We start from the raw sequence: 13,813 nt of genomic DNA, 5'->3' as shown, positions 1-13,813 counted from the left end.
GCGAAGAGCCTGACATCAGAGCACCTTTTGTTGCTAAAAAGCTTTCTTACGCTTGGGGGGTGGGGGGGGCAGACAGACTGAGTGAGCAGTCATGTGAAACTGGAAGAGCTCATTCGGGACAGAGGGGGCCTGGGGTTTGCCTGCAAACTTGAACCAGAGTGGGCCGACTCCTGGGGGGCCGGGGCTGGCTGGACAAGCGGAAGAGAAGAGGCGAGGGCTGGAGAGGGCTCTGTCTGTTAGCTGGCCCTGGGAGAAACGCCTTCTTCATCCGTCGGATTGCGTAGGTGCTGGAGGGAATCCCCATTGGGACGCTCAGTGGTGTGACCGAGCTGAGCCTTCAGCTCCCCTGGGGCTGGCTGGAGCTCCTGCAGGAAAGTTTGGAAAGGCAAGTCTGCGCTCCAGTCCTGGCTGGTGCCGGGCAGAGCTGTGCACCGGGACGGACGGGAGCGAGGGGAGAGCTGGAGCTCCTAAGAGAGACTTTGGCATCGGATCTGGCCAGGAGGACGCTGCCTCCGCCCCCTCTTCCCCCTTGAGGCATGCACTGGGGAAGCTGTTTGTATCCCACACTGGTGACTAGGAGGAAGGCATGGTGAAACAGCTCGGTCGGGCTGGACAAGTGTTTACTGTTGGAGTTGTGTGGTGGAGGGCAGGCGCATCGCCACCCATCAGTGGCTGTAGTGAAACTCGGGTGAGGTAGAGGGGACAGCCATGGAGCAGGATCAAGCCGCATGTCCCGAGCCAGAGGCAGAAGCAGAGCCAGACAGCATCATGTCTGACGCTTTCTCCAAGCTCTGGACAGATGTCATGGGGATACTGGTGAGTTACCTGGGGAACTAGAGAGGAAGGATGGCCGAAGACCTTTGAGGTCGGATCGGAGCACGTCTGTGAAAGTGCTACCCCAGCTTAATCCTCTCCGTCATCCTTATTCGGAGTGTAGACATTGCCTTGTTATGTTTATAAAAGTCGATCTGTTGCCTGGGGGTTAAGTACACTTGGGAATCGGGTTTCAGTCCCCCAATGAAAGTGGATCGCCATCAGATCAGTTCTTGGTCTCTGGGGATTATTGTTTAGACAAGTTTTCTCTTGGGCACCTGCTGAAAAGTTAGTGGAGAGTAAGTAGGCAAAGGTGTCTCAGGTTGAGCTCCAAGGAAGAGAGCTTCACATTAGATCCAACAGAACTTCTGGATTTGGAGACAAGTTTGTGGCCCATACTTGTATTTGTCTCTCCTTTGTTGCCTGACCTTCAGAGGAACACAACCATTGCTTTACTCAGAACTGCCTCAAAAGAGATTACACCATTTGCAGTTTTATGTTGGTTGATCAGATTTTATGGACCGAAATCTAATTTATGTTGTGAATTCTACATTGTCGTGCCATTTAAAATGCTTGATAACAAAATATCTCTCCGACTTGGCATTATGAAGTTCCCCAAGTATGCAAGAGGATTAGGCTTCAACCTGAACCAATCTTTAATAACTCTGGGAATGAGTAGATTTGTTTTTTTTTAAAGAGTGATTTAACGTAAGTGTGTGTGTGTGTGTGTGTGTGTGTGTGTGTGTGAGTGATGGAAGGAGGCAGGCAGGATGGAGGCTATCTCAATCTAGATCCAAAAAATTGTTGCAGATTTAGAAAATGATACACTGCCTATATCGTGCAGTACATCTGTGGTGTTATGTTAATTCATAGAACTTGTTTGAAAAGACTGATTGGATGGTGACTGATTGACATTTTTCAAAAAGCTAATTACCCTTCTTCCTTGTCCTCTCCCCCCCCCCCCAACTTTCCCCTTAACCAAAATCCACCAATTATTCCATTTGTTATTGTCAGTTGTTTTTGTCACTGATGTTGCTTTCAGAGAATTAGGGAAGGATAAGTAACAGATTGCTTATTTTTCTCTTGTATTTTAAGAATCGTAATTTTGGACAGGAAGAAACACCTGCTTTTTAACTGTATTGCATTAAGGTTGATGTTTTTCCCCACAAACTTTTTCAAGTGCCACTGAATTGGTTGAAATATGTTGGTAGGTTATTTTGAAAAATTCTCCAAAGCAGGAAAAATGCTTTATTAGTTCTGTTTTCCCCCAAAGTATTTATTCCTACTTAGAAACTTTCAAAAATGGGAAATTCAGTTCTGTAGCATCCTATTATAGCCACTGTATTTTGGTTAATGGCTCCAATGACAGAGTGGGATCAGAGTCAATGGGGGTGGGGAGGGAAGAAAGGGGAGGAGATAGGAGGGCAGGAAGGGAGCTGGTTGTGAAGTAGGCTGGCATTTACTGAAGAGCTGTTTTCTCTCTCCTGGCAGGTTTTGGCACTGTATTTGGCCAGTCACAGCAAAGTCTTGTTTGGCTGACTTAGGGATGGGTGGGGCAGAAGGAGATCAAACCTGTTATTCAATAGGCAGATGCAGGAGGGAAGAAAATGTGTACTTTTTTCAAAACTAATAGCATGGGCTAAGGTTTGAAAGTTTGTGAACCCTGCTATAAACGGGTTGTTTTCACATGTGTTTTCCCACTCTTATATATATTGTTTTCCTTTCCTTAAGTTCCCATTTAGCTCTTTGAATGCTTTCCTTAGCAAAACTACCCAGTAATTTTGCCTAGAAGGACATGTCTTACCCCTTTTCTGAACATGCCTACTGGGAAGAGTTCAGGTTGTAGTAAAAGTTTGACATTTCACCTTGACTGCAATCCATTTAAAACCATATAATAGAGTTATTACTGTTCCAAATGTTGGAAACTTATCCTAGTTACTTTAAAAGTCTCGTTTCTAGTGCTACTTCTTTTGGGATACTATACCAAACAACACAGAATGCCATATTTTTCACCTAGAGCTGAGTTAACTTTTCTTGTTCGTTATTCAGTCATATCTTACTCTTCCCAGCCCCATGGACTATATTGTATGTGAGGTTTTCTTGGCAAAGATACTGGAGTGATTTGCCATTTCCTTCTCCAGTGGATTAAGGCAAACAGAGGTAAATGACTTGCCCAGAGTCACACAGCTAGTAAAGTGTCAGAAGCTGGATTTGAACTCAGGTCTTCCTGATTTCAGGTCCAGTACAGTCCACTGAATCATCTAGCTGGCTAGCTTTTCTTATCTTTATTGAAATAGATTTCCTTCAATTGCTTTTTTTTTTTTTTGCCGATATTGAAATCTAATAATGGTTACATTAGCATAACACTTAGTGGTTTTCTGATCCTCAGAAAAATATTGTGAAGCAGACCAAACAAGTTTTATTGTTGCTACGTTACGGATAAGAAAACTGATATGACTTGTCCAAGGTAATAGAACTGGGGGCTGGAACCCAAATTTTTAGTGCTCTTTTCATTTCAGCAGGAGTATCTTTCTAGTACTTGTCACCTCAAATTAACTTGTTAGGTTGTCATTGCCAATATGCTCAGTAAAATGCAATATGAAAAGATTTTCTGAATCTTAAAGCAGATCATCTTAGCTCATAATTTTTAGGTAATCTAAATACTAGATTTTGAGCACAAAAATCTAACTTCAAAGCTAACAGATAACAATAACACACTTATTAAGTGTTTTAAGGTTTGCTAAGCACTTTTACATCACAACCTTGTGAATTCAGTCGTGCAAAGTATAATTTATTCCCCTTTTCAGATAAGGAAACTGAGGCTGAGAGAGGTAAGCAATTTGCCCATAGTCATACAACTATCAGAGTTAGGATTTGAACTTTGCTTACAGAATAAGTCCATGGAAACATTAAAGTAAAATAGCAATATGATTTTTTTTTCCTGGAAAGCTAGAGTGGCAATGGTAGAAATTTGAATGTCAGGGCCTTCAATGCTGATAACTTGCATAGATCCATGCTTGAAGCAACAGGGGTGGTTTTTCCCCCCAAAATTGCAACCCATCCGCACCTTAGCCTCTGTGGCCTTTGTTCTGATATTTCCATAAATCCTCCCCAGTGGAGTCCATTCTGAATGCTTAAGAGTTTTTGATATAGCAGGCCTACTTCATTTTCCATTCACAACAACTTGTTTTTTTTTCCTTGATGACAGAGAACCTTTTAAATTATTTGTTAGCAAAGCAACCTACTCACCCCCACCATCCATGACTCCATTGCCTTTAGTCGAACCAAAACTTTACTTAATAGTCGTCCAATAAATATGTAATCATTTACATATTTGAATGAGTCCTAGGATTCAAGGGTAGTTGAATAATGCATGCTCGTAGCATGAAGTAGTCACACTAATAAATATTAGTGAGAAGATTGATCTGTACTTGCACACTATAGTTGTACTCATGCCCAATTAGTTGCTAAATAAAGCATTTTGGTGGTGATTTTACTGCTGTAATTTTAGAGAAGAAATGACACAATTTATGTTTTCATCAAAAAGACTCCTTAATCCTGTGCTGTGCTCAGCCCCTAATTCATTTTTGGTGCTTACCATAAATGCTAAAAATAGAATTAATAATAGAAATGTAAATAGAGAGAAATGGAAAGTCCTAGAGGAAACTAAGCTGCTTGAGGGCAGTGGGCAGATCTAAATTTAGCTGCAAATACTTGAAGACTTATTAGCCAACCTCTGTTTTAATAGATTCATGGTGCAAACTGAAACATGTTTGCAACTTATGAAATCACTGTAAGGTTTGTATAATTAAAACCTCTTCATAGGAAGCATGCTATGCAATAACTCTGAAACATTTGTTTTGAGTTCCTAAGAGTATATGGCATTTTCCATTATGGAATGAGGCTTCTGCTAAGTATTATGAAAGTGAGAATTGGGTGTGATTTTAGCTCTTTACCTTTCATTCAGTAGGTAAGTGGTTCCAGATGTTCCTTATCCTTTGGGCAGCCACTTTGAAAATAGCATTATTTGGTAAATATTTAGTTTGTTACAAATGGTGGATTCTTAAATTACTCATGATCCTATTATCCAGTGAGTGGATTATCAAGATGGTGAGTCTATTTCCCAAATAAAAAATTAGGATGCATGTTTTGAAAAAAATAATTTTCCTTTAAAAAAATAAACCTTTTCTTGAAGTCTTGAGGGGAATCATGGGCACAGTAGAGTACTGAAAGCCTCTGTCCAAACTAGAGTATTCCTCTTCCTTTTGGGCCTACTAGAGATTAGGAAGGAGGGAAAGTTAAACTCCCCTCAGTTTTCCTGGTGTAAGAGACTTGTATTTGGGAAGAAGGTTATAAGTACCTCTCATTTACCTTATCTTTGCTTTTATGCCACTTCCCTTTGACACTTTACTGTTACTAATGTGTTGGGTTCCTGCAATTTGCACCCAGCAGTCAGAAAAACTTGTGAAATAGCCCCTGTTTCTCAGCCCCCTTTAGACTGGATTTCTGTAACCTGAAGGTATATTCTAATTGGGGGAAAAAAGGAAATTAATGCTTTCTGGCTACATCTCAGGTAATCTTGTCCTGACTTGATCAATGGGATAATTTGAAGGGTTGTCCTATCATTCATTCTAGGTAAAGTAAGCCATTCCCTTCCCCTCCTCCCCCCATGAGATGATGGCCTAAAGATCAGGAGATCAACACTGTCTTTCACATGGGTCATCCACCTTTCAGAAGTCTTGAACCTTGTTCATTTGTTCACCCCTGTGTAGCTGGGGTGAGTCACTCAAATTTCTCCATTACCCCATCTTCATAGTTCAAGTGGGTGGGAGAAGGGCTGGTTTTGTTGGAAACACTAATGTTCCTTTAAAATGCTAAAACGTAGGTTAAGATCAAGATTTGCAAAGGCTTAAGATAGTCACACTTTAAGCCAACCCCAGACCATCTTAATTATCTCTTAACCTTTTAAATCACACCCAGAATGCTATGCAAGATGTAGGTAAGGAATTTGGAAGGAAAAAAAGCATTATTGCTACCACCTTAGAACTGGATAAAGACAGTTAGTGCCTCTGCCTACCACTTACTGAGATTTACCCCAGGTTTGAAAGCTGAAGAAGACTACAGACTAGACTTCAAGTCAAAGATCTCTCCTGCCAAAGGTGCCGCTCCTCTAAGCCTTGCTTTAACAGCCTTAACTGGGATTGATAATATGCCTGTCTTTTCTTATCTCCTATTCTCTACCTATTCTCTGCCCTACTTTAGTTTCCTGAATCTGCCTTTATTAGATGGAAGTCTCTTAATCCATGTTTTCATTTTTTTTTTTAAATACAAGCTTTATGAAGTCCAGGGCTTGTATCTCTGATTCAAATCCCGGAGTACATGTTCCCTAAGTACTATCAGTTATCTGTCCTTTCTATTTCCTGTCCCCCACCCCCCATTGCCCTAACCTTTTCTCTTTCTCCCAAATAATTTGAGATCTAGGGCTATATTTTAATTTCCCATTTACATTTTTCTTTCAACTTTGGTAGGTGTTGCTTAACTCCACCTCAACTATTTCTAGGAGGTTTAAGGATGTCATACTTTTAGACCAAAGTACTCTAAGATTGAATGTTAACAAAGGACATATAAACACTTACAACACATGTAAACACTTACAACAGCTGTCTGCTCCAAAGAAAACTAAATGACTTTGCAATTTATCAATTAAAAGCTTTCTATAATCTTGGACAATTGACTTCTGCATTCTGGGCCTCAATTTCCTTATCTGCAAAATGAGATCAGACTAGATCATCATCTTTTAGAGAGCTAAATCCTATAATCTTATAAACTCTTAATTTAGAATGTAGTGAAGTGATAGTAACCATTAAATCCTTAACCAGGTAAATAATGGAAAACATACTAAAAAATAGTGAAATTATGTTTCTTGAAAGGTAAATGTATGATGTAGATAAAGAACTGTGTCCTTAGCCTTTTGCTCTATGGATATAACAATCATAGAAAACTTAAAGGGTCCTAGTTACATATAGTTAGTTATCTCATCACCCAAAGGATGACTATCAGGTTTTAAGTGTTTAGTGGGAGAAAAAATGGCTACTACAAGGTCATGAAAATTGTCTATAGAAAGAGTACAGTGGTTGCAGTCTATAGTGATACTAATGAAGTTACAGAACATTTGATGGGCCAGCTACACGTCGCATTGTAGGCTTAGAGTCAGGAAGACTCATCTTCCTGAGTTCAAATATGACCTCGGACACTTACTGGCTGTGTGACTTTTGGCAAGTCACTTAGCCCTGTTTGCCTCAGTTTCCTTATCTGTAAAATGAGCAGGAGAAGGAGATGGCAGACCACTCCAGTATCCTTGCCAAGAAAACCCAAATGGGATCGCGAAGAGTTGGAAATGGCTGAAAAATGGCTGTGCAACAACAAAATGTATTTTTATTTATTTAGTCAAACATTCCCCAGTTATAGGAGGGCCACTATTATGTTGCAGGCCACAGGGCTTGGATTGCTAGTTTGAAACCTCTGTTTAGGTAGATAGATACACATATATAAAACATAGGATCATTGGATTTAAAGCTAGAAAGGAATTTAGAGGAGGAAACATGCAAGTTTATAGATGGCTATCTAGCATGCCAAATAGTTTTGATAATATTTCTCAATATCATGTTGGGAAACTTCACTCTGCAAATCTTTTTTTTTTCCTTCAATAGTTGTCTAAAATGGTGATTCTTGTAGAATGAGTAACAAAGCTGCTTCTGAGTACCTCAGCTATTTGGTATCCTTTCTGTTTCATTAATGTTACACAGGGAAACAATCTTTTATGAAGAAAGTATGCTCATTGAGATAACCTATCTTGTATCTTTTTGTTACATGCCAGAGCACCCAATATAGATAGATGTCTCTTTCAAAGGCTCAATGTATCAAAGAATCTTGGTATCTAGGAGATCCAGCAGACAAAAACTTGGTGAGAGTGATAGTCTCTCTTCTCTGTTCAATGTGTGTTTTGAAGACATTGACTTCTTATATGTCTTTTGTTATTTCCAGATTACATTTCTATTTCTAACAAAATATAAATTAACTTTGTGACCCTAGGCAAATAACCTTTCTCAGACTTGTTTTCAGTATCTGTAAAATGAGGATAATTATAGCACCTACCTCGTAGGGTTGTTGAAAAGGATCAAATTTGTACACACACATGTACATATATGCACACATATACATATACAGGTGTATATACATGCATATAGTGTTAGCTATTAGTAACAATAATAATAAATAATGATAATTTCATGTATAGTCTTTGAATTGTTGGCTTCTTGAAGAAGTCAACCATAGACCATTAGTTTAACTATCCTTGAGGCCAACGATGCGAAACCTTTTCTTGTTTACAAGGTCCTTTGGCTACTGTGATATCAAGACAGACCCATAGCTTATATCAAATATTGTTTTCTAACAGACAGTAGTGTTGGAATTCCGGTGATCTGCTTGATTCTCCCCATCCATCCCTTTTTAGCCTTTGCCCTGGATAAGTCAATTTTTGCTTTCTATCATAAGGCAGTGAGAGTAAAGGAGAGAAAAGAAATGTAAATTAAACTTTGTGGGGATAAGTCCTGGCACTATTAAGTAGCCATGGCCATGTATGTAAATTACATGGGTATGCTAATGTAAATAAATGTTAATGCAAAATACAAATTGGTATCTACAATCCTTGATTTTTTAAAATACACCTTTGGCAACCATCAAACCCCAGCTGATTTCTTTTCTCAGCATAGTATTACCTTTATAGGAATTAATATAGACACAGCAAGTGATTTATTTTTCTTCTTGCTACAGTTACATAAGACTGGTTGTTGTTTTTTTTTCCTATGTAATACACACGTGTGTATATATATATATATGCATAAATACATATATATTTTTATTAGATCATCTGTGATGCAAGAGAGATATCTTAAAGTGAGAAAAAGATTTTGTGAAGAAAACTGTGGGAAATTATACCTGGTTTCTAAAGTTTTTACACCTAATTCATAAAATAAACATGGGAAGAAAACACCCTTGTAGTTTCCTTTGATTAGATCAGCATCAAAGCTGAAGATCTTGAGTTAGAGGAGACAAGAGTATTAGATTTTAGAAACTTGGCCACTTTAAATCTTTGGTTTGAAAATCAAAGCACAGAATTTAAATTTTGGATAAATATATACTTTGCAGGGCAGTGTTTATTTGAAATATATTAGCTCTAAAAATTTTATCTTTTTTTCTGAGTCTCTAATTTTTTTTTACTTGTGTTTTAAAATATAGGGATGGCATTTGCTTTTGGCTTTTCAACCAAGGGGTCACTTTAATTTAAATATGTAGACCTAATTTTATTTTGGCCCTTTGCCTTTATTTATTTTTAAATAATGTATTTGTTTTTAGTTTTCAACATTTACTTCCATAAGATTTTGAGTTTTAAATTTTCTCCTCCTCCCTTTCCTCCCACCTCCACAAGACAGCATGCAATCTGATATAGGCTGTACTTATATGTTCATGTTAAACATTTTCACATTATTCATGGTGTGAAGGAGAATTAGAACTAATGAGAGAAACCATGAGAAAGATGAAACAAAACAAAACAACAAAAAAGGAGAACAAATAGTATGTTTCCATATGTATTCAGTCTCCAAACTTCTTTCTCTGGATGTGGACAGCATTTTCCATCATGAGTCTTTTGGAGTTGTCTTAGATCTTTGCATTGCTGAGAAGAGCTAAGTCTATCAAAGTCAGTCATCACACAGTGTGGCTATTACTGTGTACAATGGTCTCCTGGTTTCACTCATTTCACTCAGCATCAGTTCATTCAAGTCTTTGCAGGTTTTTCTGAAGTCTGCCTGCTCATCATTTCTTATGGCACAATAGTATTCCATTACATTCATATACCACAACTTGTTTAGCCATTCCTGAACTGATGGATATTCCCTGAATTTGCAATTCTTGACTACCACAAAAAGAGCTGCTATAAATATTTTTGTGCATGTGGGTCCTTTTCCTGTTTTTATGACCTCTTTGTGATATAGACGTAGAAGTGTTATTGCTGGGTCAAAGAGTATGCACAGTTCTATAGCCCTTTGGACATAGTTCCAAAAATGGTTGGATCAGTTCACAACTCCCCGAACAATGCATTCATGTTCCAATTTTCCCGCATCTTCTCCAACATTTATCATTTTCCTATTTCATCATGTTAGCCAATCTGATAGATGTGATTTGGTACCTCAGAATTGTTTTGGTTTGCATCTCTTTTGTAAATAGTGATATAGAGCATTTTTTTTCATATGACTATAGGCAGCTTTAATTTCTTCTGAAAGCTGCTTGTTTTGACCATTTGACCATCCTTTGACCATTTATCAATTGGGGAATGTCTTATTTTCTTATAAATTTGACTCAGTTCTCTATATATTTTAGAAATGAGACCTTTATCAGAGATACTGCTATAAAAATTGTTTCCCAGCCTTCTGCTGCCCTTCTAAGCTTGGTTGCATTGGTTTTTTAATTTAATGTACTTTTCAATTTAATGTAATCAAAATCATCCATTTTATATTTCTTAATGTTCTCTATCTCTTGTTTGGTCACAAATTCTTTCCTTCTTCATAGATCTGACAGGCCTTTTGCCTTTAAAAAAATCTTTCAAATGCCATTTATGTTGGTGGATATGTGCAAGAGAAGTTTTTCTCACTCCTAGAGACAGGCAGAAAATCACTTAAAACACCCTGGTTTTTCAGGGGTGAGGAGGGATTAAGAAGGTATTTGTAATAAAAACATAATTTTCATTAAAATTCCATCTTAATTGTTATTTAAAATTGTCTTTGAGGCAAAAAAATGTGCTTTCAGTGAAACCATAGTAATTTAACAGTTTGTTTTAGAAATTTTTTTCATTTTCCAATTAACAAGCATTTATTTTGTCTCCTCACACCTACCCTCAATCCAAAAAGAAAAAAGAAACCCTTAAAACAAATGTGCATAGTCAAGCAAAATAAATTTCATATTGTCCATGTCCAGAAATATATCTCTGTATCTTGAGTTTGCCTGTCAGGAGGTGGGTAGCATGCTTGCTTAATCAGTGGTCTCCTGGAATCATGGTTAGTTATTGTTTTGATCAGAGTTTTTAAATCTTTCAAAGTTGGTAGTCTTTACAAGGTTGTTATTTTGTAAATTGTCCTCCTGGTTCTGCTCACTTCAGTCCACCTCAGTTCTTACAAGTTTTCCCAGGTTTCCCTGAAACCATCACTTTTTTCATTTTTTATGCACAATGGTTTTCTATTCCATTACATTCATGTGCCGTGATTTGTTCACTCATTCCCCAATTTATGTGCACCCTCTTAGTTTCCAGTTGTTTTCTACCATAAAAAGAATTGCTATAAACATTTCTGTACATATAGGTCCTTCAGTGGTTTTTTAAAAAAAAAATAGTTGATTTGCTAGTAATCATTCAAAGTAGCCACTCAAACTAATGATTCCAGTTTTATAGTTTTAGACACTCTGTCTAATTTGGTTCTCTTAAATTTTACCTATAATATTTTGCCATGGTTTTGTTAATGGCTGTTTCTTTAACAACTCCAAATAATTCATTTTGGTTTTTGAATTCTAGTGAGGGAAGTTTGAGTCACTAATTGGGAGATTATGAAGATATCACCTTGGTGTTATGTATGATTAGCCCTAAATAAAAAAAAAAGTTGCTTTCTGACACATTCTAAGTCAAAAGAAGCAAAAAAATTAACTCATTTGCTGTGTTTATGCAGTGTTATAGATAGGCTATAAATGGGAAGTAAATTTTTCATTAGCGAGGTGGTGTCTTGAAAGAATTATGAATATGGTGTCAGAGAGCCAGGTTTAAATCCTGGCTTTTTTACTTACTACCTATGGGGAGCAAGTAGTAACTCACTCAGATCCTCTGTTTCCTCTTCTTTAAAATGAGGGGTTTGGAATAGGTGGACTCTAAGGCCCATTCAGTGGCAATGATCCTATGAAGCTGCTGTACCTAGGCATTGGAAAGGAATGAAATGTCATGTTTATTATTCATCTGATCCAAGGGTTCTCAACTGTGTGTGCGTGTGTGCGTGTGTGTGTGTGTGTGCGTGTGTGTGTGTGTCTGTGTGTGTGTGTGTGTGTGTGTGTGTGTGTGTGTGCGCGTGTATGCCTTTGGCAGTCTGGCGAAATCTTAGAACTTCTTAGAACTTTTGTCATTGTTGGCACTTGTATCCGACTCTTCACGATCCCATTTGGGGTTTTCCTGGTAGAGATATTGGAGTGGTTTGCCATTTCCTTCTCCAGCTCCTTTTCCAGATGAGGAAACTGAGGTAAACAGGGTTATGTAACTTGTCCAGGGTCACACACCCAGTAAGTGTCTAAAGCTAGATTCGAACTCAGAGAGTTGAGTCTTCTGACTCCAGGCCCAGAGTTCTATTCTCTGAGCCACCTAGCTGTCCCCATCCTGCACTATTACCACAGAATAAGAGCTAGGGGAGTACCCAAATCCTCACCTACCTACATGTAACCAGCTACTTTGTAGAATTAGCAAACACTGAGGACTCCTCAGCCTCTCACTTCATTTAAATGGGAGAGCATTCCTAGCTTGTGTTTCTTTGTAATAAACAGAATTTCTTAGATAGAGGAACAGTGACCATAGAGAGAGTTGAGATGCTATGGAGGTAAATATCCTTGATATCATTAAGACTGATATCTTTGAAATATAAGTGATACTTTGAACAAGTTCTATTTCTGATTCCATAGACCACGCTGTTATTTTTGGAGGGAGAATATGGGGGTACTGAGGAGTGAGAGAATCTTTCCAGGAATTCCCAGTTCCATTTCCATCCTCCCTCCCCCTATAATCACTCTTGATAATGGTCACCATTCTTCACACCACCACTACCCCCTTTGTAATTTGAGATTTGTATTCCATGGCTCAAAACCTGCATCCTTAGCATATTTTAACTTCACTAGTTGCTGCTGGGGACTGTAAATTCCAGACTGCCAGCCTGGTTTATTCAGTTCACTTACTTGAGTTCAAGGTGAAGTAAGGACATGCACTCAGGAAGCATTTCATCCAGGGAAGACTCTGTCTCACAGACTGGGGTTGTATGTCTGCTTTGGCCAACGGCATGTGGAAAGAAGGGGGCTGATGAGAGGTTTGCTCTCCTGAGAATTTATTATTCATGAAAGACAACTCAGTGCATGCTTACTGAATTGAATGGTTGGCTTATGAAATTTAGAAAGGAGAAGGCACTTTAGAAGCCAACTAGTCTAAACCGAGGCCTAGAGAGTTGAAATGAAGTCTTATTCACTACACAGGTCGTAAATAACAGAGCTGAGGCTTAAAAACAAGCCCTCTGACTTGAAATCCTGTGCCTTTTTCCTTTAGGCTATAAGGCCGCCATAAGCCAGCTACTTCATTCATTTCATTCATTCCGTAAGTGCAGTTCAGTATGATGGAACCCCCAAACATACAATTCAAAAACCATTTGGTGATCATCTCTCCTTGAAAGGCACCGTGTTAGGTTCTGGGTTACAAAGAAAGAAACAAAACAGTCTCTGCCCTAACAGTCTACTAGGAGACTGTGTACAGAAGTAAAGACCATATACATGTTCAACACTATACTATACATGTATATTGAATCACTACATATATGTGTGATTATGTATATATAGATGTGTGTGTATATATAAATAATTTCAAGAGGATTGCTAACTACGTAGTGGTGGTGAATGAAGCTAGAGATTCTCTAAGGCACACGTGATGAGGAATTATACTCCAGACGTGGCAGACCATTAGTGAAAAGGTATGGAGGCAGAGGATAGAATGCTGTGTACAGGGAAGAGCTAGTGGGCTTTGACTAGTATGGAGAATACATGAATAGGAGTAGTAAGAAGGATAACTGGAAAAGGAGGTGTGAATCTTATTATGAAAGTCTAAATTCTAGGCTGAGTATTCTCTGTTTTATTCCAGACGCAGTAGGGAATCTTTTTT

General features: G+C 38.3%; 1 protein-coding gene across 1 annotated transcript in view; it reads left to right on the top strand.

Annotated features, from left to right (window-relative positions):
- The first annotated feature begins 204 nt into the window (after positions 1–204).
- SASH1 (SAM and SH3 domain containing 1) overlaps positions 205–13,813 on the top strand; it is a 232,954-nt gene continuing 219,345 nt past the window's right edge. The window contains exon 1 of the mRNA XM_036765879.1: positions 205–816. Within this exon, the coding sequence (XP_036621774.1) occupies positions 709–816 (108 nt within the window). The 5' untranslated portion in view covers positions 205–708. The remainder of the gene's footprint in view (positions 817–13,813) is intronic.

Source organism: Trichosurus vulpecula, chromosome 7, assembly GCF_011100635.1.
Source record: "Trichosurus vulpecula isolate mTriVul1 chromosome 7, mTriVul1.pri, whole genome shotgun sequence".
In the NCBI taxonomy this organism is placed as follows: domain Eukaryota; kingdom Metazoa; phylum Chordata; class Mammalia; order Diprotodontia; family Phalangeridae; genus Trichosurus; species Trichosurus vulpecula.
Note: the sequence above shows the minus strand (reverse complement) of the source record. Positions and strands in the feature narration are given on the sequence as shown.